General features: G+C 36.2%; 1 protein-coding gene across 1 annotated transcript in view; it reads left to right on the top strand.

Moving 5' to 3' along the window:
• Positions 1-19,311: 19,311 nt before the first annotated feature.
• The window catches only part of EPHA6 (EPH receptor A6), a 1,024,550-nt gene continuing 1,017,071 nt past the window's right edge, over positions 19,312-26,790 (top strand). The window contains exon 1 of the mRNA XM_055567870.1: positions 19,312-20,269. Within this exon, the coding sequence (XP_055423845.1) occupies positions 19,894-20,269 (376 nt within the window). The 5' untranslated portion in view covers positions 19,312-19,893. The remainder of the gene's footprint in view (positions 20,270-26,790) is intronic.

Raw genomic sequence — 26,790 nt, forward strand, 5'->3', positions numbered from 1 at the left:
ATACTCTTTTATTGTTTTATAAGAAATAAGTAGCCTAAAGCAATTTGCCTTTTCGTTCTGATTTTAGTTCATTCCAGTAAGTCACTCACACTAAGTACTTGATGCATTTTTTTCTCTTTTCCAAATATACGTCTGATGTTTATTTGCCTTGTCTTAAACATTTTTGAATTGTGTTATTTTAAAGTAGTTAGGGTTAGAACGATAATCTATTTTAGTTCCCTAAAGTGTCAAAGAGATTAATTTAGGCCTCCAGATTATAAGTGATTTAACCAAGTTTACATATCTAGTTACTTGAAAATTTTAGTTTAGAAAGCAATTCACTTGAATCCTTGTCCTTTTTTATGCTATTGTTCTAAAAGATAAAATGTAGATAAATGGTGACAAGTCAGACAATGAGGAAAGGAGGAAGAAAGGAAGAGAAGAAAACAAAGAAAGGAAGGGGAAAAAGGTAACAAATTTAGAAGGGTTTAAAATTTAGTTTTCTCAAAATTTAGAAACAAATCTTTAAAATACAACTGTCAGAAATCTCACCATAAGGTGAAAATATTATTCTGTTGGCAATTTTTCTGATATAAATAAACATAGCCCCCAATTCAAATAAAATCTTTCTTCAGGATTATTGATGTAGGCATATTTTAAGTTGTAAGGGTGAACGAGTCTATTCGTCCAGATGCTTGGAAAACAATGAGTATCACTCTTTGGCTATGTTTTCTACAATAGATTGGAGTTTTAAGACCTGAATGCTTACAGTTCAGCCCTCCACACCAGCAACCTGACTAATTTCTACCTCAGAAGTGGGTTCCTGATTCATGAAGAGAAACAGTTTATTAATTAACATAATTTTAATTTCTTCCTAAAATGTTTATAAGCTGAAAAACGTATTTTTTGTTTGTTTTTGTTTGTGCCTGTGATTTGTAAATGAGGAAAGCAGGATCGTCTACTTCCAACTAAATGCTTACAATCGAATTGAAGCATCCTTTGCTTCCAATTAAGTACAACTGCAATGGCCACTCCACAGGGCTCAGGTTTCTGAGAGCGTGGTCGGTCTCCTTCCAAGATTCAGAATCCTAAGCATTCCAAGGTGCTCAGGCAGCAAGTGGGGCTTATGACCTAGCCTCAGGTGTTCTAAAATACCTCTTTCACTGCACTCGAGTGGTTCAAACAAGTTACTACAGTTAGTCCAGATTCAAGAGAATAGGGAAATAAATTCCACCTTTTGAAGTGAGAAAGAATATGTGCATTTCACTCAGGAGGAAGGAATTGATAGCAGCTATCTTTGGACATTATATATCAAAAGAATTTCCACCAGTATTTTCACATGGATTAAAACTCATCTCATGACTGAATGGGAATTCTACAGAGGAAACACATCACAACAAAACATTTGTCAAGTAATTTTAAATCTGTTCAAGTGTGTAAATTATTTAGATGCCCCCATCCACAAATTTCATTCTAAAGTACCCAATAAATGTGAATTTATCCTTTATATCTTAAAAATAAATTGTTACATTCTGTTGACTTTCACTTTAAAGAACCTGAATATTACTTTTTTTATGTATAACAGAAATGAAACAGAAATCAATTAATCATAACTTTTTTCATTGTCATATTTTTTTAATTTCACATTTTCACTATTGATTAGGTATTTTCGATTCCAATAAGATTTTTAAGATAATTATTAGTGGACCTAAAACTGTGATTAAAAAGTGATACTAAGCATATCTTCCATACATGCATATGTTAAAATCAGATAGATAAACATCCCTTTATGCACATAAGGTTTTTATTTACCATAGTCTACTAAATTTGTCTAAATGCCTTCTCTGATATAAAGCTGGAAATAACATGAAGTGTAATTGTGTTGTATATTCCAGAGAGCTTTTGTTACGTCAGCATTTTAAGAAAAATTCCATCATATTGTACATAGCTTCCAGCAAGCAACAATACCTTCAGTCACATCAATTCCTCCTTTACCTAGACATCTTGAAGATCTTCTGTCCAAATTAATGTGTTTCTCTTCTAAATGTTGAAGGAAAATCACAATATCTTACGGTTCACATTATTTGGGTTCAAGGGTCTTATCAGTCATTACTAAGAACAGCAAGTTTCTCTACAAGAAAATGTTTTTTGATAAGCAACCCTATTAGAATTCTCCTTTAGAAGTATTTTCAACATTCACCATTTCATACACCTACAGATATTATTATTTATGCTAATATTTTCCCTCTTTGTAATTATCAACAAATATATCTTCCCTTAAAGTTCAAATTAGTATTGCAGTGACTATGAACTAATAGGACTGTTTAGTTAATATTTTACCTTATGATTTTATTGGTATAACACTAAGAGTGCTTTTCTACTAAGATTGAAAACATTCCACAAATGCCAAATGACTCATTTTAGCAGTTAAGAAATTTCATTTTGCAAAGTAGTTAAGTGAATCGCCAGAAGCAGTAACTTTTAAATTCCTCTAAGTAGTCTTCTAATGCTTCTGCTGTTATCAAGTGACCACTTGAGGCATATTGTTCAAGTTCTTCAACAGAATAATATCACACCTGTGTACCTGTAACTATGAACAACACTGTATAGGTTATATAAAATCAGTCATAGTATCAGGGACTTATCAGGGTCCATATCATGTTTCTTAAGCCAACTCTGGTATAAAATGATGTATACATGTGAATCAGTTATCACCTGGAATAAGTCACTATTGTTCTACAACAAGTTACCTAATCTGGAAGGAGACTGTGTGTGTGTGCCAAGTATTTCAGCAGAAGATTAGCAAGATGACAGCAGAAATACAATTTCTGAAAACTGAAGTTACAACAACTTGAAACAATTAATTGGCAAGTTCAATATTCTCTACTAGTCTGACTCTGGGTATTACTTTGGGATTGAGGTTCATCTGGGAATGCATGTTTTCTGTCCCTGCAGGTAGTAAAGAATAAAAGTGAGTAATTTCACAGAAGTACTATTAGCAGACCATTAACTGGATAGAAATACATGTGTATATCTGGAAGATGAAAGACCTGATGAAAGCAAGCTGCATGCAATTAGTATGTTAAATATATAGCTCATAGAATGTCATCTATTTGAAAGCCTATTTTGGTTTCCTCCTGTTCCTTAACATCTTCTTTTGATGGGGAAAGAAGTCTTCCCCACCCTTGAATATAAATTTGGACATATTCCATGAGTTTTCTGTTTCAGGCAGTGGACAACTACTTAACCTCATAATCATAGACTTGATTTAGAATAGAGTATCTCTTAAAATACTAATTAAACACTAACTCAGGAGTATGGTTTCTTAACACATTTCTCTCCTCTAACTCTACTTCTATTTTAACCTACCTACTTTCACGTTCAGTGATATAATTGATCTCTGCTCTCTCTTCAGTCAAGGCTTTCCACTGTAGCAGTGATTTGTTCCACCAGGGAAGGAAAAAGAAACAAGAGAATAGGAAGAATTTTATGTGAAATAGGTGACGTCTCTGTTTCTGCTGCTGACAAGGGTTTTACACCAACTTTCTTTTTCTTTCTCATGAGCTGCTATTGTAAAATTTTCAGATTTTTTTTCTGTGACTGATATTTTCATTCCTTTGAACTGAGAGGGTGCATTTCTATTCTAGTTGGACCCTTATGACTCATTTTACATTCTTTTACAAACCCAGTATTTATCTTCTGTTTTTAATAGTCTTTACAAAATGAAGACTATTTTTTAAGAGCAATTTTAGGTTTACAACAAAATTGAGGGGAAAGTACAGAAATTTCCTATATACCCTCTGTCCTCAAACACGCAGCCTCCCCCACTATCCATGTCCCTCACCAAAATGGTACATTTGTTACAACTGATGGGCCTGCATTGACAACCATTATTCTCCAAAGTCCATAGTTTACATTGTGGTTCACTCTTGGTGGTGTGCGGTCTATAGGTTTCGATAAATGTATAACAGTATGGATCCATCATTATAGTGTCATATAGTTTTTTTACTGCCCTAAAAATTCTCTGTGTCCCATCTATTCACCCCTCTCATTTCCTAATCCTTGACAACCGCTGAGCTTTTTATTGTCTCCTTTCTAGCATATCATATAAAAAGTCTCACCTTTTCCAGAATGTCATATAGTTGGAATCATATAGTATGTAGCCTTTTAAGATTGGCTTCTTTCACTTAGTAATATGCATTTAAAATTTATCCATGTTTTTTTCATGACTTAATAGTCCATTTCTGTGTAGCATTGCATAATAATCCATTATTTGAATGTACCACAGTTTATCTATTCATCTACCTAAAATAAATCTTGGTTGTTTCTCAGTTTTAGCAATTATGAATAAAGATGGTACAAACATCAATCGGTGGGGTTTTGTGTGGATAAAGGCTCAACTCCTTTGAATAAATATCAAGAAGCACTGACTTGTATGGTAAAATTATGCTTATATTTGTAGGAACCACCAAACCATCTTCCAAAATGTACTATTTTGCATTTCCACCAGCAGTGAATCAGAGTTCCTGTTGCTCCACATCCTCACCAGTAGTTAGTGTCATTGGTATTCTAGATTCTGGCCATTCTAATAGGTGAATGATAGTATATCTTTGTTGTTTTTTAATTTGCATTTTCCTGATGACATAGTTTCTATTTTTACTACTGGAGTTCCTCAGTCCTTTACTCCCTATGAAGCTGAATTCAATATGAGTTTATGGAATATTCACTCTCATAAGTCCCACTCATTCTTTGTCCAACAAATTGAGGTTTGGGCTGCTCTGATTGCATCCTTATCTTAATGTCTTTGTAAAACGACCACAACAAGATTTTTTAGCACACATGCTTTTCTTACAATGTGATATTCATATGTCTACACTTGAGATGTAGGGCTTTTGTTCTCTGAAGAGGCCTAAACCAGATGGATGGGTATTGAGTATAGAAATCCTGATTGACAGTCCCAGCTGAAGTACCAGCCAGTATTGACTACCTGACAAGTTAGGAAAGATGTCTTGCATCATCCACAGCCATTGAGTCTTCTCTGCTAAGGCCTTGGGCCTTGTGAAATAGAGATGAGTCTTGCTCCAAGTTGTACCCTGTTTGAATTTCTGCCCCACTGAGTCTTGGATACAATAAAACTTTTATGCTACTAAGGTACAAGCAGCAAAAATATGAAATATCATGAGTGAATTATGCATCAGCCCCCTATGTCTTCCATATGCAACAAACATATTTTGAGCTTGAAGTGGTCTGATGAATCTCTCTCAACCACCATTTTATTTTTGCAGTAAGACATTTTTTTTCCCACAGAAGTTTCTTCAAAATCCTTCTCCTTTAATCCCTAATCCTTTTTCTAATAGATGTCTTCAGGTGACGTGGAGTGGAGTCATGTAAAGTTCCTTTGTAAATACACATAATAATCTGGCTTTGCTGTATCTTGGTATCAGCTTACTGTCAAAACATCCATTTTACTATTTGTTATACACAGGATAAAGCATCCATAGAATTCTGGAGCAGAGATGAGAGGTGTTTTTCCCTTGGGGCTCCAGCAACAGACTTTACACTATACCAAGAGTTGACCGATGACAACAATATATGACCCGACAACAATATATGACCCAGGACAAATTCAAGGGCCTACTTCTAGAGAAATAGAACTGAATTTCAGGAGTGGATAAGGGTTCCTAAAATAGGTTTTGTTTTATTCATGATGAAGAATTAATTATTCTGATAAGAGGATGGGTTGGAGTCTAAGTAGCCTGACAGTTTCCTGCCAAGGCAATGGAAGTAAACTTTCAATGAATCTTTCAAGGCAGAAGAGAGGCCAAATCTGCAAATAAAATTGTGATATAAAGAGAAGATCCACACTAGCTAATTTTATTAATTAATCAGTCCTTTATTTAGAAATATAAGGAGAAGCAAATATAACTAGTTTCTTTAAGGAAAGTAAATCTCCACTTCTACATTTTGCCCCCTTTCTCTCCCCACCTCCCAACAAAGAATACATTATTTAAACAAATAAAACAGCTGACCTTGGAGGACAGATATATTTTAAAACAGTATAATATTTTTCCTTCTGATAAACTTTTTGTCTGACTAGCATCCATTGTTTTTCTTCTTCAAAAACCACCCTCTACTAGTTTTAACTTGCATAGGTCTCCTAGTGTTTAGGGGCATACCTAGTGGTTCAGAAGGTAAAGTGATGCAGAAGGTAAAATCTGCCTCCTATGCAGGAGATCCCAGTTTGATCCCTAGGTCTGGAAGATCCTCTGGAGAAAGGAACGGCTACCCACTCCAGTATTCTTGCCTGGAGAATCCCATGGACAGATGAGCCTGACAGGTTACAGTCCACATGTTCTCAAGGAGTTGGAAACAACTGAGTGACTAACACTTTCACTTACATAGTGTTTAACCTGTCCCACGGTATTAGGAGTAGATATATGAACCAGTCACAAACAAAGAGAATTTTATATCCTTCTGGCAATCATGATGTGTTAAATCTGTCCATTGGTCAGAGTTGAACAATTAATAGCCAATGAATGTCTTCTCATTTTCTAGTTTGAAATAGGGTTTCTGTCATTTGAAACTGAGGAGGTCCGACTCAGATTAATCATAAATAACAAAGAAGATATTGCTGTATACAACAAAACAGCAAAACTGAACTGTAATTGAAATAGGGCAATCAAACATTCAAAAAGAGTTTTGGAAATTTAATATTATTAAAATTTTCAAATAATATTAAGAAGAGCCAACAAGTTCATCAAAATTTGACCACATAGAAAAAGGAATAATTGACTTGGAAAAAAATCACATCAGGAGGTCCAGTTCTATATAATAATGTACTGGGGATATAAAATAAATAAATATTAGACTGAATATAAATAATAGAAAAATAATTCCCAGAGATAAATAACAATGTCATTTTTAAAAACAAACTTTATTTTTCAGAGTAGTTTTAGGTTCACAGAAAAATTGAACAGAAAATAAAGTTACTATTATCTTTGCGCTCTGGCAAATACATTCTCTTATTATTAGCATTTTGCATTAGCACATCAATATATGGTGCATTTATTACAATAGATGAACCAATATTGATACATTACTATTACTATTTTCTAGAAGAATGAGGGCAGAATCTAGGTAACATTAAGAATGCACAAAATGAAACCTTTTTTCAAAGTCTCCTTCAATAGCTCAATTTATGGCTTGAGTGGGCTTTTTTCAAATGTAAATTAATTATATATATATATGTATTTGTATTTATTGTATATATTGTTATATATATATATATACATACACACTAAACAATACATATAAAATAGCAGGAAACACCATCCAAATCATTAGGAAGTCCTATCCATTCCACCTTAAAAATATATAGAAAAATCCATTCACTTTTCCCTTCCTGTCAGCATCCTAGGACAAACCACTATTAACTCACTCTAGAATTATTGACCAAGCCTCCTATTTCTTTACTCTGCTTATATTCTTGCCTGAATTACAAAGAGCAGACAGAACACTCTTTAAAATGCAAGAATCACTAATATGCCTCTAATTAGTGTATATTCTGTATATTTTGGCTTCATCATTTGTAAAATGGGTATAATAAGAGTATCTACTTCATAGGACTGTGAATATTAAATGACTTAGCATGTATGATGCACTTAGAACAGTGAGGCACATGATAGGCATTTTAGACATATGAACTCTAGAATGTGAGTTATATGTAAGCACACTTTTGTCTGTTTTGTTCATCACTTTAATCCTTAGTGCCCTGAAAAGGTGCTCCAAATACAATGCATAGCAAAATTGCTGAATAAATGTGAGCTAGTAGTATTGGGAGACAGGTGTCATTTAGGAGAACAACTTTAAGAAAACAGAGAAAAAGTATTCAGTATGTCAACTGAAAAAAATGCACAAAGTGAGAATTGTAATTTAAGTTGTATTTGGGGCAAAATGAGGACTATAGCCTGGGAGATAGCATTTCAAATAGCTCCGAGAATCTACTCCCAAGAGGTAGAAAGGAAGGTCAGTATGTGTGATTTTGGTGATGTGGGTGTGCATGCAATCAAGCACATATGTTCTTACAGATGGTTTCTGCTAGTCTTGTGAAGGTTACTGTTAGTTACCAGGAGCATACATCACCAGGAAGGATTTTAGTGCTTTTCTAGATAAGGACATGCAATAATTGGGCTCATAAAATCTTCTGAAAACATCTAACTCTCCGAAGACCTGGTCTGCCATTTTTTCCCAGAGTACAGAGTACCTCATTCCTAATATCCACCCTGAACTCTTTACAGGGAGTGTTGAAGTTCAGCAGCTGCAGCGGTTCGTAATTTAATCCTTGTTGAGGCAGAGGGAAAGTGCCAATTTGTAGGCCGCAGGCAAGAGTAACAAATGTTGGGCCATGGGAATGAAGAATGAGGTCATTTGGGAACTTAGTCACAGTTGGGAAGAAGATTCACTGAAAGGACTCCATGACCTAGGTTTAATTTCATAGAATTAGATAAGTTTTCATAGATACACAGGTGTATGCCAACTACATATGCATGTTCTTGTGTATATTTGGGTCAACAGTCCGAGATACAGGGGAGGCAGCATAGTAATGAAAGGCACAGAGATGGGTTCACATCTCTGCTCTATCACTTCCTGTCCTGGTGCCTTTGGGTGAGTTCTGCATTTCAGCTTTCTAGTCTGTAAGATAATGATAACAACAGCAACTACTTCAGAATGTTGCTTTTGAGGAGTAATTAAATTCCTGGATATAATTAGTATTTGCAACTATTAAAAATACTTTTATTTTTGATTGGAGAATAATTGCTTTACAATATTGTGTTGGTTTCTGCTGTACAACAACGTGAATCAGTTATAAGTATACCTATATCCTCTACCTAATGAGCCTCCCTCTCATCCATCTGCTACCTCACTCTTATATGTTATCACAGAGGATTAGACTGAGGTCCCTGTGTTTTATAGCAACTCCCAATAGTTATCTATTTGAAATTATCTGAAATGAATATCTGGACTTGGAACAGTGTCTGGCACTTAGTAAATACTATATAACTGATTGCTAAGTAATATAAAAATTAATACTCTATTTTATCATATTTTAAGATTTCTTTAGGAAATGACTTTTTATCGAATTTAACTTTGGTCCTTATGACAAATTAAAATTAGAAAGGCTATCATCAAGTGACAAACATTAGGGCAATATTAATAAAACAGTGGTAAACAGATTCTCTAACTTGCCTGTGAAACCTCATATTTAAAAAAAGTCTACTAAAATAAAAATGAGATCCTGACTGTTTTTACATGTAAACTGAAAATTCAAAAGCAAAACAAAAAGCAAATACTAGCATCTACATGTAAAAATCTTGGTGCTTCTTTGACAAATCTCCAGGTAGGGATATTGGATTTGGAACTTCCACTGATGCTATTGAGTCTTTCAGGCCACTGTGATTTTTGTGGAACCTCAGGAGATGTAACAGACATAGTTGTCATAGCAGGGTGATGGCAGATCCTGAACCATCTAAAAAGTTTTAGTATCCATGATTAGGCATGTTAGGCAAGTAATTCTACTCAGAATTGAAATAATTTTTAATAAAGTTTTTATCAGAGTGATTACTTTTAATGCCTTCTAACTCAATGCATTATAAAAAGGCTCCTCATAGGCCAGATTTGAAGACTGTAAACACATGCAGTAGCAAAGTTATTGTTCAAGATGAGCTTCATTTTTGTTGATGATAAACATCACTGTTTGTAACAGAATCTTTCTAGTAAAAGTGAGCTCCTCTTGTAGAAAGTTGTACTGTGTGTCCACATGGTTTTCAAATTCCTTTCTTATTTTCTCCCATTATCAACATGGAAGTGGAAGTATTGAAAATAAAACTAGAATACACACACACACACGCACACACACACATGTATTAGCTAATGCCACACATGGCTACTTAATTTAAAATTTAATAAATAACAAAAAAATTCAGTTTTCCAGTCACACTAATCACAAACACTCAAAAGCTACATGTTGAATATGGTTAGTGGCATTTGTATTAAACAGCAAAGAAATACAACATTTTTAGTTTTGCAAATTCTGTAAGGCAGTATTAACAGAACTTTGCTTTAGATAAATAACATATAAGCTTAATATTTATTTTACAATTGTACATACTTTTCATAAGAAAATAACTTTACTTTTTTCATTAGATGAAAATAATCAAAAACAAGCATGAATATTCTTCCCTTTTCTTATGTATTTCAAATTATGCTGCCAAATAAGTCAGGAGCAAGCAAATCAACAAAAGTCTTTGACTACATATTAAAGCTAATCTAAGCTAGGCTAGGGTTTATGTTTGCTTTTCCCCCCACTAATTTAAAATATTCACTTTTTATCTATAAAAATATAATTATAAAATATAATACAATAGAATTCTAAACACTATCAGCCTCAGTATACTAATACAATGAACCATGATGGAATTTAATTCTGAAATTCTACAGACATCTCAAATGGACTCTGTAGTAGGATTTAGTTCCCCAAGGAGAAAAGATGATTTTCCCAAAAAATCACAAAAGGCACCACATATGTGTAATAATTATTACTCATATACTACACTTTATAAAGTTAAAAATGACTCGAGTACTTAATAATTTTTAATAAACAGGAAAAGGGCAACTATATACATTTTTACTGTTGAAAAATATGTTATCTTTTATGAAGAAAGTTAATAAAGATGGTAAATTTGATAAAAAAGATAAATATTATTAGTATTTAAATACAAATTATTTATCACATATATTTTGTAGAGATGTGAAAGAAACATTTTCTTCTCTTTATATTTTTTGAAGTCCTTTGGGAATTTGGATTCTGTATCAAAGTTAGGCAAGGATATGAAAAACCATATGCTAATTACCAAATGATGGGTATAAGTGAGTTATATAGAATTTTTAATCATCAGAAAAATATAAGGGTATATTGAGAAATGTTTATATTCCTTGTATACATGTTAACAGCCATAGTAAAGAAACACACTCTGATTAAAAGGATTTAGAACCTGAACTAAAAAGTAACTGTTAGGCATATTAAGTTTTTATTAATATTGGGTTGTTAAAACTCACTTGGAAGTAAAATGCTATGTCACTCAAGACTTGCTCTTTTATTTTTTAATCAAGTTTAATATACACCCCCATCAAAAAAAAAACAAGAGAACTTCAAAAATGGAAGCCTGCTACCTAATTTCAAAATAAACTGAAATATTATAGGAAATACTTCTATAAAAAGAAACTTAGCTTTACTTAAAGATTAGGGAATCACTTCTCTTTATCTGACACTTTTAATCTATCTCCAATTTGACTGTACTAAAACAATATTTAAATGTTTTAAATGTAATTGGTTATTACTATGGATAATATTATTTATTGGAGAAGGAAATGGCAACCCAGTCCAGGATTCTTCCCTGGAGAATCCCATGGACAGAGGAGCCTGGTGGGCTACAGTTCATGGGGTCGCAAAGAGTCGGGCATGACTAAGCAACCAAACCAGAATATTATTTATAAATTTAACATTCAACTATTTGACATACCAAAATATTTTTACTGTAAAACTTAATTTTGTCTTTTCCAGAAGCAGGGCAGAAAGCATCTTAGTGCAGGTATAATGCAAGACAAAATAGCAAGTCTATTTTGGTAGGCTAATTTGAATACTTGAATAGAAATTAATAACAACAGTTTTGTGATGTTATTTTATTTATTATGATGGAATAATCATGCAGATTTCAATATACAAAAGATTTTTTAAAGATAGTTTTCCTTCTTTCATTAGTTATTCCCTGTTTGAATAAATATCAAACATTTATGTCAATATTCAATGGTATTTATTCTAATTACATGAAAACAAAGTTATTTTCACACAGCTGGTCATTCTGGGGCATGAAAGATAAAAAATAATACATTACCAGTAAAAATAAAATAAATTTAAATATAGTATTAAGAAATCTCTACATAATTTAGTTAAAATTATTTTTTGTGGGTACCTGATGTCTTGTTAAGACTGTTAAGCACATTTCATTTAAAAACTGTAAGTTACTTGAGTCTAATAGCATTATTTGGCCATTGTGTATAACCTCTAGTATTATATTTGATATAAGTAAAAGTTCATCACTAGCTTTCAGAATCAATCCATACCAGGAGTAGGTTTAACTGTAGAGACAAAGTAGTAACTGTAGAGATTCTGCCTTGGAGGGTGAGGGTATGATTCCTCTCCTCTTTCATAATTGTAACAATTTGGACTCCATTATGAGGTAGCATAAAATGTTTGTACTGGAGTAATTCACATGTCTGTACCCTTCAATACAATATAAACTTCTGATAGTTAGGAACCAAATCCAAATAATCATTGTACCTTCCTCACAGTGCTCAGCACAAATGCACACAAAAACTTTGCTTACTCAGCAAAACCAATTTTTTGCCTTTTTTTTTTTTTACTAAATTTTTGGTTCCTGAATTAGAAAACTACTAGAAAGTTTGTTTTCATTGAATTAAAAGCGTATATACTTGTAATACATATTACATATCTGTGATATGCACATGACATATGCTATATATACATATTTTTCTTTTACTATCAATATACCATACAAGAAGAAAAGGCAATATGACAGCAGAATAAGCCAAAGTACATCTTGTGTAGCTTCAAGTTGCTTTTCTTTTCTGTGAAGTTTTTAAGATTTGATATGCTAAGAGTAAAGCACCTAGAACTATTTTGAATATCTTCCAGAAAAATATTAACTACCTTCTAAAATGAAAGAAAAATTTCCAAAATAAATAGTATATGTGTTTTTCCCTGATTACACAGTTCTTAAAGGAAAGAGCTTCAAATTAACTATACATATTTGACTTTGTGGATTTTTTTTTACTTTAGTTGTATGCATGGTAAAACATAAAATTCAATAATTTAATTTATATTTTAAAGCTGATGAAATGAAAACAGTACTGTTTATAGAACATTTCTGAATTTTATATTAACAAAAATGTGACTTAGATAATGGTACTCATTCAAAGTACTAAATTAAATAAAAAGTTTAGACCTGATGTTTTGACATACTCATGGACCAATATTCTTTTTTTTTTAATTTTATTTTATTTTTAAACTTTACATAATTGTATTAGTTTTGCCAAATATCAAAATGAATCTGCCACAGGTATACATGTGTTCCCCATCCTAAACCCTTCTCCCTCCTCCCTCCCGATTCCATCCCTCTGGGTCATCCCAGTGCACCAGCCCCAAGCATCCAGTATCGTGCATCAAACCTGGACTGGCAACTCGTTTCATACATGATATTTTACATGTTTCAATGCCATTCTCCCAAATCTTCTCACCCTCTGCCTCTCTCACGGAGTCCATAAGACTGTTCTATATATCAGTGTCTCTTTTGCTGTCTCGTACACAGGGTTATTGTGACCATCTTTCTAAATTCCATATATATGCGTTAGTATGCTGTATTGGTGTTTTTCTTTCTGGCTTACTTCACTCTGTATAATAGGCTCCAGTTTCATCCACCTCATTAGAACTGATTCAAATGTATTCTTTTTAATGGCTGAGTAATACTCCATTGTGTATATGTACCACTGCTTTCTTATCCATTCATCTGCTGATGGACATCTAGGTTGCCTCCATGTCCTGGCTATTATAAACAGTGCTGCGATGAACATTGGGGTACACGTGTCTCTTTCCCTTCTGGTTTCCTCAGTGTGTATGCCCAGCAGTGGGATTTCTGGATCATAAGGCAGGTCTATTTCCAGTTTTTTAAGGAATCTCCACACTGTTCTCCATAGTGACTGTACTAGTTTGCATTCCCACCAACAGTGTAAGAGGGTTCCCTTTTCTCCACACCCTCTCCAGCATTTATTACTTGTAGACTTTTGGATCGCAGCCATTCTGACTGGTGTGAAATGGTACCTCGTAGTGGTTTTGATTTGCATTTCTCTGATAATGAGTGATGTTGAGCATCTTTTCATGTGTTTGTTAGCCATCTGTATGTCTTCTTTGGAGAAATGTCTATTTAGTTCTTTGGCCCATTTTTTGATTGGGTCATTTATTTTTCTGGAGTTGAGCTGTAGGAGTTGCTTGTATATTCTCGAGATTAGTTGTTTGTCAGTTGCTTCATTTGCTACTATCTTCTCCCATTCTGAAGGCTGTCTTTTCACCTTGCTAATAGTTTCCTTTGATGTGCAGAAGCTTTTAAGGTTAATTAGGTCCCATTTGTTTATTTTTGCTTTTATTTCCAATATTCTGGGAGGTGGGTCATAGAGGATCCTGCTGTGATGTATGTCAGAGAGTGTTTTGCCTATGTTCTCCTCTAGGAGTTTTATAGTTTCTGGTCTTAGGTTGAGATCTTTAATCCATTTTGAGTTTATTTTTGTGTATGGTGTTAGAAAGTGTTCTAGTTTCATTCTTTTACAAGTGGTTGACCAGATTTCCCAGCTTGTTAAAGAGATTGTCTTTAATCCATTGTATATTCTTGCCTCCTTTGTCAAAGATAAGGTGTCCATATGTGCGTGGATTTATCTCTGGGCTTTCTATTTGTTCCATTGATCTATATTTCTGTCTTTGTGCCAGTACCATACTGTCTTGATAACTGTGGCTTTGTAGTAGAGCCAATATTCTTTATATTCCTGTTGCTTCTATCTTGAACTTAGAGAATGCAAATTATAGCTATAAATGGATTAATTTACTGTTTTACCAAAATAAAACAGTTAAGACTGTCTCAAGCCTTGAAACATGCTTAGTATGAAACATTAGAATCCTTCTTCTTTTTTCCTAATAAATTAATTGCAGTTTAAGTTTCATCATTCAAAAAGCAAGTAGTATTTGTGAATATAATTATTTCTACTACAAATGAAAGCTTAGACTAGTTTTAGTGTTATATGTTCCTTATTTAATAAAAAGTTAATCATTTATACCTGAATCTAGACCACATTTATCATGAAGCACAATGGTCTGAGAGCATACAGAAGAATTCTGAACAACATAGTACTGAAAAATGAGACATCAATGCTTTTCTGAATATAAGTATGATTCAAACAGACAAGTGCAAATAAATCTACATGAATATTGCATCTGGTTCATTGAGTGGCTTATAACTTTGAAACTCAAATGTCAGCAAATATATCAACACTGCTAAAAAATCAAAAAGGAAGTACTTTTTGGTAAATGCAATTGCTTCTAACTCACATAAGATAACCATGGTTATTTTAAATAAAAAGTTACTTTTAAAGAATAAATTATTTTACTCACATCACCATTAACTCTTTTGAATGAAGAGAACTGAGCATTTAAAAAAACTCAACAAATATTTTAGAATGAATACACATGTACACATTGTGTGTGCACATATGTGTGCATGCGTGTGCATTCTAAGGCTCTTCAGTCGTGTTTGATTCTTTGCAACTCTGTGGACTGTAGCCCCTCCAGGGTCCTCTCTCCATGAGATTCTCCAGGCAAGAATACTGGAATGGGTTGCCATGCCCTTCTCCAAAGAATTCGCCCAACCCAGTGATCAAACCCAGCTCTCTTATATGTCTCCTACGTTGGCAGCTGGGTTCTTTACCATTAATGCCACCTGTGTGTGTTCAGTCATGTCTGACTCTTTGTGATCCTATGGACGCTAGCCCAACAGGCTCTTCTGTCCATGGAATTGTCCTGGCAATGATACTGAAGTGGGTTGCCATTCCCTCCTCCAGGGGATCTTCCCAAACCGGAGATCGAACCCTCATCTCCTGTGTTTCCAGCATTAGTAGGTGGATTCTTTACCACTGAGCCACTGGGGAAACCTGTATATGTATGTATATATATATATAATGTATAATACAGATGGTCAAATGGTTAAGATAATTCTTTTTACAATCATGTTTTGAAATTGATCCTATGGCCTCTAGCCCAACAGGCTCTTCTGTCCATGGAATTCTCCAGGCAAGAATACTGGAGTGGGTTGCCATTTCCTTCTCCAGGGGATCTTTCCAACCCAAGGATCGAACCTGGGTCTCCTGCATTGCAGACAAATTCTTTACCATCTGCGCCACCAGGGAAGTCCTTGGCATTGATAATTACATCAAACCCATGGAATCTTACTCTAGTCAAAGGTTAAGAAAATTTTATTTCAATTCTTATTTGAGGTGAATTTTTAAGATACCATTATATTTTAGATATGCAATAAGCAGTGCCTAAACACATGAAACATACTGTATTTTAATATTTAGAAAAAAAATAAAATTATTTGCTTTCTTAAAGACCAAAATCAGAATATGATTTTCCACTATCTGGCCATGTAAGCAATATATTATGTCATACTTGATTATGATTTATTTAAACAAACAAAAAATGTGAATTGTAGGTGAATTTTTAGGTAGGGATGAAGATATAAATCCAAGTTTATCAGCTCTTATTGTTCAGTTCAGTTCAGTTGCTCAGTCATGTCGGACACTTTGCGACCCGATGGACTGCAGCATGCCAGGCCTCCCTGTCCATCACCAACTCCTGGAGTTTACTCAAACTCATGTTTACTGAGTTGGTGATTACTTTGAAATAAATAACAGCATTTATATCATGATATTGTACTATAATTTGGAAATTGTACCCTAATTGGAAACATTGTGCCTTGATTTGGAAATAAGTGTGAATCCTAGAAATGAATCAGCTTTTCTTTTTTTACTTTCTCTATTTCCTCTACCCTTCCGCTTTCCTTCCTTCCATTCATTAGAGCCACTTCCTTCTAGCTTAATTTGAAAAGAATGTTATTGGTGTTCTGTTTACAATATAGTCTCTAAAATGTAATATTCAAGTAAAATATCAACATTTAAGTTAAAACTTTGATATTAAAATACTTTTACTCTAGGGTTTCTGGGGGAGACAACTTCTTTTTAGTGGTATTCTATTTTGAAAATCTTGCAAGTCTAGTTAATTAAAAAACTACAAGTTTAGAAAATTAACATAATTTGCATTTCTAAGTTAATAAATCATATTATACCCTTCAGTTTATCAGAAAAACTAGAAAATAGAATACCCCCAAAACCCAGAGTAAAAATATCTTAATATCAAAGTTTTAACTTAAATTTTGATATTTCACTTGAATATTACATTTTAGAGACTATATTGTAAACAGAACACCAATAACATTCTTTTCAAATTAGGCTAGAAGGAAGTGGCTCTAATGAATGGAAGGAAGGAAGGAAGGGGAGAGGGAAAGAGAAAGTAAAAAATGAAAGGCTTCCCAGGTGGCTCAGTAGGTAAAGAATCTGCCTGCAACGCAGGAAGCGCTGGCAGAGCAGCCAGATCCCTGGGTAGACGAGATCCCCTGGAGGAGGAACTGGCAACCCACTCCAGTATTCTTGCATGAAGAATACCATGGACAGAGGAGACTGGTGGGCTACAGCCCATGAAGTCTCAAAGAGTCTGAAACGACTAAGACAACCGAGCGCACAGCCATTTTAAAAGGAGTGTCTTTGGATAAAATTATTCTCTTAGTGAGTTGTTAATGACATCTATAAAACTATTTACTGTAAATGATTTTAAACATAAGGAATTCAAATTTAATTATAAAAAGGTCATGAAGCTATATTCTTCGACAGTAAATATAAAGATTATTTTAAATCAAAACATAAATTATTGAATCATCTAACGCTTTTATGAACATTTAAGCATAATGATTTATATTATAATGTAATCTTTTAATTTTACAGTTTATAAATTGTAAACTGAGTTTGCAAATGCATATTGCAAATGATACAGTCTGTCAGTAAGAGTGGTAGCATCAGTAGCAAAATCAGATTTTATTCCTTTGAGTACTAATACATAAACTCCATACTCGGTTATCTTTTCAGAAGTTTTCTGCATACCTTTAAATTAGCTTGGACACCTTTAATGAGAGGCAGTGTTTGAATTTCGAAAGAAAGTGGAAGTACAGTCACCAATCGGAAACCTTCCGCACAACCTCAAAATCATGTGCCTTTCATATTTCTCTCCTTGCACGACTTAGACGTGGGGCATCTTTTTTCTGTATTTTTCTTTGCCTCCCATTGACTATAAAGCAATAACTGGAACCACTTCAGCTGTGTGTGACACAAACATAGCAGCGCTAAAACGCGTCGAATGGAAGGCTGTTTTCTCCTCCAGAATTTTGTCAACATCGAACGCAGATCCTTTGCTCTTCCATTTACTACTTTCCCAAATCCTGCCACTGTGCCATTTCCCTCCCTCTGCCCTAGAGAAAAAAGATATCCTTCCTAATATCGTTTTTTTTCTTCTTCTGGGTTTACTTTTCTTCCCTGTCATAAATATTTTTTAAAAAATATTCTCATGAATTTTGAGGTAGGATTTTCGACCTCACTCGACTGTAAAACCCTAAGTCCGTTCAATTAAAATGCCGATTATAATAACAACAGCGAATAAACTATTATGGAACCCCCACACTAGTGGCACAGATTCCTTGGCGCGCCCTTCATAAACGTGTTAAGTTTAGCCTGGGCGCTTTCCTCCTCCTTCCTGAGGTTCCTAGCGTGACCAGCCTCTATCACCTGCGAGCAGTGGAAGCATTTTTTTGTTGTTGTCTACTAACCCCCTCTAGCGCCGGACTCGCAGCATCCGAGCGGCGGCAGCCGGGCGGGCCAGCTCCGGGCTTGGCGGAGCTGGGAGGCGCTTGCGGCTCGGGCCCTACCCTCCACGTCCGCCTCGGCCGCGGGGCGAGGACGTCAGGGTTAGGCGCCCTGAGACCCCTCCTTGTTAGCACCTGTGTTGCCCCCTTTCCGAACTCCCAACACTGGAGGCGAGGGCCGAGTGGTCCCACCAGGCAGCCGGCGCCGTGGAGCGCTGGGAGGGAGTGGGTGCCGCGAGGGGGCGGCTTCCGCGGGGATAGCTGTCCGCTCGCAGGCAGTCGGCGCGTCTGTGGAGGCGGCCACGCACAGCTCAGCCCGTGGGCTTCTCCGAGTCTGCGGTGCGACGCCGTCACGCTGCAGGCGTCCCGGGCCCCCCGAAATCCCGGCGCCTGCGGCTGCGACCATGCTGTTGACCTCCACTGTGAAGTCGCGGCCGCACGGTGACGACAAGACCTCAGTAAGACCTCGTGCCAGGCACTCGCCCCTCTCCAGCTTGAGGTGACTCCTCTGAAGCTCGCTGCCTTCCTTCGCTCTCCTAGGACTAGCTGCGGAGGCGGCCGCCAAGCTGAGGCTCTCGCCCTACCGGGCAAGTTTGGGCGACCCAGGCTGAGGAGCGGTAGGCTGGTCCGCCGCCGCCAAGCTCAACCCGGACCCGGAGCGCTCGGCCACAGCACTCGCCCCCTCCGGCGGCGGAAATGTGAAGTCGAGGGTGGCCCTGCAGGGTGCAGAGTAGCCCTAAAACGCTGGACGCTGCTGCCGCGAAATGGGAAGGAAAGTGCTTAGGAGACTAAGTGCGGCCTCAGACAGGCCCGGGAAAAGGCTACCAAGGCCGAAGCGCGAAGCAGACGCGGCCGAGTTTGGAGGGGTCCGCTCTGCGGGCCGCTGCCGTCGCCACCTAGGCTAGGAGCTGAGGGCGCAGCTCTGTAGCTTGCTTGGACCGCTTGCGGCCCCGCGGAGCCTCCTCAGTTGCTCGGCTCTCGCCGCACTGGCCGGAGGAAAGTTCCCGCGGCCCCCGCCCGCTCACAGCTGCGGCGCCCGCCCTGCTTTTGGCTCTGCAAGTGCCCACTCTGAGTTAGGAGAGGCGCTCAGACCGGCAGAGCTGCCCGAGCCACCGCCGCACCTGGCCGTCCCTCCCCCCATTCCCGCCGTGAGGCGCCCTCCCCCGCCCCTTCGCTCCCCTCCCCCAAACCACAGCCCGAGCTCGCTCCTGCGCGCGCGCTCTCCCAGGCCCAAGTGAATAGTCCTCGCGCGAGTGGGACACGGCGGTGGATGCAATTCCGCTCGCCTACAGCCGCCAGGAGCTCCCTGGCGCCGCAAGCAGCGTCCTCCTCCGAAGCAGCTGCGCCTGCACCTGGGCAGCCTGGACCTTCGTGCCCTGCCCCCGGGGCCTCGCGCGGAGGTCGCCCCGGGACACCCACTGTGGGCCGGGTGGAGGAGGAAGAGGAGGAGGAAGAAGACGTGGACTCGGACCTGACGCTGAACACCTGGCTGCGCTGCTGCCACTTCTCTTTAAGGGGGAGGAGAAGAGAGTCGGGGAGAACCATGGGGGGCAGCGAAGTCCGGGAATTTCTTTTGCAATTTGGTTTCTTCTTGCCTCTGCTGACAGCTTGGCCGGGCGACTGCAGTCACGTCTCCAACAACCAAGGTAAAGGGACCGGTGGAGTAGCAAGATGGGGCGGGAGGAGGTGGGTGCTCCGAGGACCGGTGCGTTGGTCGCCTCTTGGCAGATAACTTCGTCTCGGGGTGGGCTTCTCCGGGCTCTCCACACGAGGGGGTCGAGGATGTCTCCTCACCAGATCGCCTGTCCACAGTTCCCGGGGCCGGAGACCTCACGAACTGCGGTCTCTTCTGCTTCCAGATGTCTTTAAACGGATGCGTGAGCATCAGCAGCAGTTGGGTCCCACTACTGGCGGCCGCGGGACCGCTCCCCCTGCGCGGTCTCCACGGGAGGTCAGGCTCTGTGGTAGAGGCTTAATGGAGACTTCTGGCTCTTTGCGGTCGCTCACTGCACGGTAATGTCTAGGTTCTCCCGCACGCCTGCAAGAAAGCAGATCGTTCTCGCTGTAACCCCTGGCCAAATAACCAGCCTTGTGCCTTCGATAAACCAAACCCTCGCCCAGCTGCAACCCCTTTACCCCATCCCGACCGAATGTAGTAGACATTTAGAAATTATTCCGAATTGTTTCCAGCCCAGATGCCCGAAGGGGCCGGGGGTGGGGGTGTTATTAGGTGTGAATTAAGAAGTTGTGAATATTCTATGCCTAAAGTCAGGTAAAGTGGTAAAGGGAAGATGAATAGCCTGTGAAAAGTGAAAGTGAGGTTTACCGAATGGAAAGCACTGAGAATTTTTGACTTTTTTTTTTTTTTTTTGCTTTCTAGCCAACAATCTTTATGAGACATACTCACTGGATTTCTGCTGTGAATATTTAAAGATCTATATTTAAAAAACCACCTCCATAATCTTAATCCTCCTAGACTGAGAGAGGAACAACCATAAAAGTTTTCCAGCATGTACCTGGCTGGATGCTCTCACTGGCACTGTGATGACCGCCGGTGTCACCTGTTACGTCACACTTTTAAAACACCTCAAATATAAAACTTAAATTAGAGTTACCATTCAACATACAAGGTCTCGAAATAATTTGCAGGTATATAAATAGAGGTCAGATGGCATGAAAATGTGGGCTTTCTTTGTGAGGGTGAGAAGGTTAAGAGAGAAGGAAATAAGAACAACACAGCCTTTTTTTGTCATAAACATATACAGCCAGTTTATTAGAATAGTTTAGAATCAATATTCAGTTCTCTTTATGTAACTGATACTTTTGACATGCTTTTCTAATTCTTTGTCCTTTTTTTTTGTTTTTACCTCCAGATTGCAATCACAAATGCATATGTCAGCTTGAAAACCATACACAACCATCTTGCCTTTGAAAATGTATTCTATAAGTACCACCTATAGTGCCATGCTCTCCTATGGGGGTGTATACCTTCACACACATCCCTCATTTGGTTTCAAGGACTATTGGCATTAAATATCAAAGGAAGTAGTTACTTAATTTACCTCTGAAAATTGAACATTGTTTAAAATAACATGTAATTACTTGACCTTTTTATTGAAAGGAGAAACGATTTTTAGTAATTGGAAAATCAGACATTTATGTTATACTAAATGTCTCTAGGGCTTCTAATGAAGTATACACTTAAAGTCAAGTTGGCTAGGAACATTTTAACAGATATATCCTTTCAATCATGTCCCTAAATCAACATTTATGTTTTCAAAGTTCCAGTAACCATCCTAGGCCCTGAGGATACTACCAAAAATAAAACATGTTACACTCTTCAAATGAGTAAAAAGCCATTCTACCAAAGTGTCTCAAGTATTAAAGTATGACCTTTCAGTAATTCATATTAAATTTAAGGACATAGAGTTGTTTGTCAACTCTTGCAGTAATTTTTATTTATCTATTTTAATAGCTTTCTCATACTTTTACAAGACATTTTAACTAAAAGATTTACCAATTATATCTAATTTATTTGTGTTTTGTAAATTAGCTTAACTTAGTGAATATTACTCAACTTACCTAACAAATAGGATCATTAAAGATAGTCTCCAAAAACTCTTAATTTACATTTGTACTAATAGTCTAAAAACACAAGCTATGTGTTACACTTGAATAATATCACACCTAAAGGGTAAGTTGGGTAAAATTTAGAATTTTTCAACAGAATATTATGGAAAAATGTGCTCAGATTTTTTTTCGTCAGACACAAATAATTGCTTTTAAAATGCTTTTTACAACTTAAAGTTACAGTGGTTGGAAATTATGCCTTATAATATCTTGAGATAATTTTTGAATGCTGAAATAATCATGCTAATAGTTGATAAAATGTGGAACTTCAAAATGTTATTTTTGAGACCAATTGAAGGATATTTTCTTATTTGTAGTTTCAAAAATAGATGACATGAATCAACATATCTTGCCAATTTGTAAACATTGAAAATGTGATAAATTTTAGAATTACTGAAGTACATGTACAATATATAAATATTAATGGAAAATACAAATCTTATCTATGTACTTAATAATAAGCATTGATAATAGGCTTAATATTTAACTTTAAGCATATGTATTCATTTTTCTAGTAACTTTTTGTCCTAAGAGCTAATAGGATTCTTGTTTTATTTTTAAAATTTGTTACAGAGGGTAGATTTTCATTTTAATATAATTTGCTTTCTCATTAAGAGTAATCAAAAAGTAAACCCTTTAATGTGATTTATTTTTACCAAATTATATAACATATTTCATGGTTGAATGAAGGCATCATCCTCTTCTTCATTCCCCGTTTTGCATACATAGATAGAAGAAAAGGATCTGAAAAGTGAACTATTTCATTTTTAACACTGTGCTATGAGTAACTTGAATATAGGAAGCATCTCTTCTCTTGTTTTTTAACTGGCTGTGAATCTCTGCACCATAAAGACAAAATAAATCAGTTTGACACTCTTCCTATTACTAAAACCTCCTTGAATTGATCAAAAAGTAAAGCTGCTTTCTAGATCACTTCATCTGATTAAGTAAATGAAAACATGATTTGTACTCAAATTTCCCTTATTCTGTTAATTTTCCCTCTGTTTAAAACCACAGTATTTATTTTGTGTTGGTAATTTTAAAATTAACAGTTTTTACTCTCTTAAGATATGAAAACTTTTATTTTTGTACTAGAAAGATAGGAGAATATAAAATACAATCTTGTTTCATATGTCAGTAACCATGTATATCAATCTCAGTGATTAGTAGCCACCAGGGATCCATTAATTCAAAAATTACTCTGCTTTAGTCTAAAAGAGTTGATGCATCTCTCAGGGTGTGACTCATGTTTCCAAAAATAATCAATACTCAAATAATTCATTAAATCAAAATATGGTTTGAATATGAGAGTCTGGTGAGTTCATTTTACTACCAAGATTGTGTTAATTGATCTTTCTCCTCCACCCAGGGATTTCAGTGAAAAATTGAAATATACGAGGAAAACAATAGTTTGAGTCATTAGTTTCATTAAATTTATTAATTTGAATGAATTAAGTCTAAAATCCAGTAAGTGGTGTGTAAATACAGGTGAACATAGCTGATCAGAAAAATACCTGCTTATTTACATTTATAGCCTCAAATTAGTTGAACTGACATAAATATTGTACACAAACTGTAAGACTGAATGTTGTTCTTATATTTACAGAAAGGGGGGAATTGAAATATTTTCAGAAAGTTGAAGAGTGAACTTTACTGAAAATATTGAAAATTGGGTTCAATAAGGAAAACTGAGTGATTTATAAGGAATATTGCTAAAAGACCTTTCACTTATATAAAATTTGAGGGATAAACTATGATTGTAAAAGTGCAAGAGGTTGAAATCACATGCCTTTTTTGTTTTCCATAAGTATGAATTTGTTTTCCATAAGTATGAAAACAACCTAGAATGTAATTTTTTATACATTCACAAACTGAAGTGAGCCATTATGATTAGTATTTAAAATAGAATATAAAATGTCATTGATACACACTGGTCATCTAAATCTTTTTGTTCTGAGTTTGGGATAAGACTATATCTAAAATTTTTTTCTTACACAAAAATTATACAACATTCTTTAAGGATCTTGTCTTCAAACTAGAAATAACATGAATAAAGCAGTTTTAATATAGATTTTCTCGAGGGGCAAATTATATATATATATATATATTTAATTAATGATTAAATAACATCTTTTTACATTTTTAAAATACTGTCAAACTTTTCCATATGGAATTTGTATTATTCTTATGTTACAAAATTAAATATTATTAAAAATCCAAGAATTGAAAATTTTTCTTCAGTAATCATTGCTAGTATAAATAAGTAGCAAAAGGCATCGATGATTTCTTGTATTTCCTCTACTAATTCTTTTCCCCTGTGACAGACACCATATCTCAATCACTCACTCTTTCTTCTTTCACACACAGGAGTACTTCTGACTATGTAGTTCTTTTGTCCTAAATGGTGAGAGAATAGATGTTATCTTACACTGTCCATCAGTCAACCAAATCCCTAAAGTTATAGAAGTTTCTTGTCTTCTTGACTCACCATTTCTTGGAACTATAAATACAGTAGAGATCAGTACATGTAGTTAAATAATAAACATGAATTAACTTTGTTCAGTGTACTTTGTTAATCATGTAATCAAACTAAACTTATACAGAAGGATTAAATTGTAAGTCATGTCTGACTCTGTGCGACCCCATAGACGGCAGCCCACGAGGCTCCCCTGTCTCTGGGATTCTCCAGGCAAGAATACTGGAGTGGGTTGCCATTTCCTTCTCCAATGCATGAAAGTGAAAAGTGAAAGTGAAGTCGCTCAGTCGTGTCTGACCCTCAGTGACCCCATGGACTGCAGCCTATCAGGCTCCTCTGTCCATGGGATTTTCCAGGCAAGAGTACTGGAGTGGGGTGCCATTGCCTTCTCCATACATCCACAGTGTTAACTTTTAAATAAAAATTGTATATATATATACATTTAAGTTGTGCAACATAATTTGATATACTACATCTGTAGTGTTCTGATCAACTTGCAGTTTCTTTAGGACTGGCATTAGTTCTTTAAAAAACAGGTATTATATTACTTCTACTTTTGCCTTATTTTTATTGAGTATTCTGTTTTTGAATTTGATATTTATATGATGAAGAGAAAAAAAGAGTAAGTAAGCCAGACTTCATAAATGCCTTCATGGAATTTATTTTCTACTAAGGGAGACTGACAAAAATACGGAAGTAAATGAAATTATATACTATGGAGGAAACAATAAAGGCCCTGAGCAAATAACAGGAGGGACCCACTATTTTAAATGTGATGGTTGGAGAGGCCTATCTGGGAAATGACACATAAATGACATTCTCAAGGATGAGAAACAGCTAAATGTACAGAACAGAAAGAAGTGCATTCTAGGTAAAGGGAACTACCTGGTCAGTGACCTTGAAGGGAGATGAGCTTGTCACCTTTGAAGAAATAAGTCCAGTATGGAACTGGAGCTTACTGAGCAAGGAAGAGAGTAGCCTATAGTGAGGTTTGAAAGAGAATGCGAAACGGATCCACAGAGAAGAAAACAAGCCATGGAAAGTAATTAGGTTTTAATATTTTCCTTGGTAAAATGGGAAGCTAATGAGATTTCAACCATTTTTCATTTTTAGAGCATTATGGCTAGCAAGTAGAAGAGATGATTGGAAAATGAAGAGTAGTGTTAGGAGTCTGTTGCAGTTTTTAGGGACATAGGAAAGGGTATGGTGGCCCGGCTAGCATGGTAATACTGAGATGGGGATAAGAAGATGGATTTGAGATAGCTTTTGGAAGTAGGATTATGGGATCATCTTATAATTACAGAAAAATAAATGTAGATATTCAGTATTTTGTCACTTTTTCCAAGGGACCTGAAAAAATTTTTCATTAATCCCCATAAAAATGATCTTGCTTGTAGTAGTTGATTATTGACAGCAGATAGGAAGGATGGGGTGAGAGGTCCATTCTCTACTTTAATCTGCTGAAACTATGATTTAAATCATAATAATAATACAATTTTATTATTTCAAACCATTGTGCATAGCACTGTACACTCATATTTTATCAACATGAAATTTGTTAATGCATTTTTGACACAATAACTTTACATATATAGTTGTTTTTTTTGTCAGAGTGGATGGCACAGGTGGGTGGAGAAATCTTAACAAAGCAATATAGTGATCCAAGAGAATCTATTAAAATAGAGAGCAATATTTAAAAGTTTGGCTTATGCACCAGTTTTATTCATCTTTGTTATTATCAGACTACTGTTACTGAAAAGAAAAATAGAAGTGATACTAGATATAAAATAGGCATGTTTTCACATATTTTCTATTAGCCTTCTTTCTTCTCTGCATTTTGTTAAAATGAAGAGAAATATTCAGTAAGCTTGTAAAAGACCCAGGAAATTAGATCTTAAGATGAGGGAAGAAAGTATTAGGCTCTCCACTCAACAACAGTAAATTGCATGTAACTTAGAAACTTTCCCTAACCAGTTATTGTTCATCACTGTGACTTGCCTGGAGAAGACAGTGGCACCCCACTCCAGTACTCTTGCCTGGAAAATCCCATAGAGGGAGGAG

This window comes from Bubalus kerabau, chromosome 2, assembly GCF_029407905.1.
Source record: "Bubalus kerabau isolate K-KA32 ecotype Philippines breed swamp buffalo chromosome 2, PCC_UOA_SB_1v2, whole genome shotgun sequence".
NCBI classification, from domain to species: domain Eukaryota; kingdom Metazoa; phylum Chordata; class Mammalia; order Artiodactyla; family Bovidae; genus Bubalus; species Bubalus kerabau.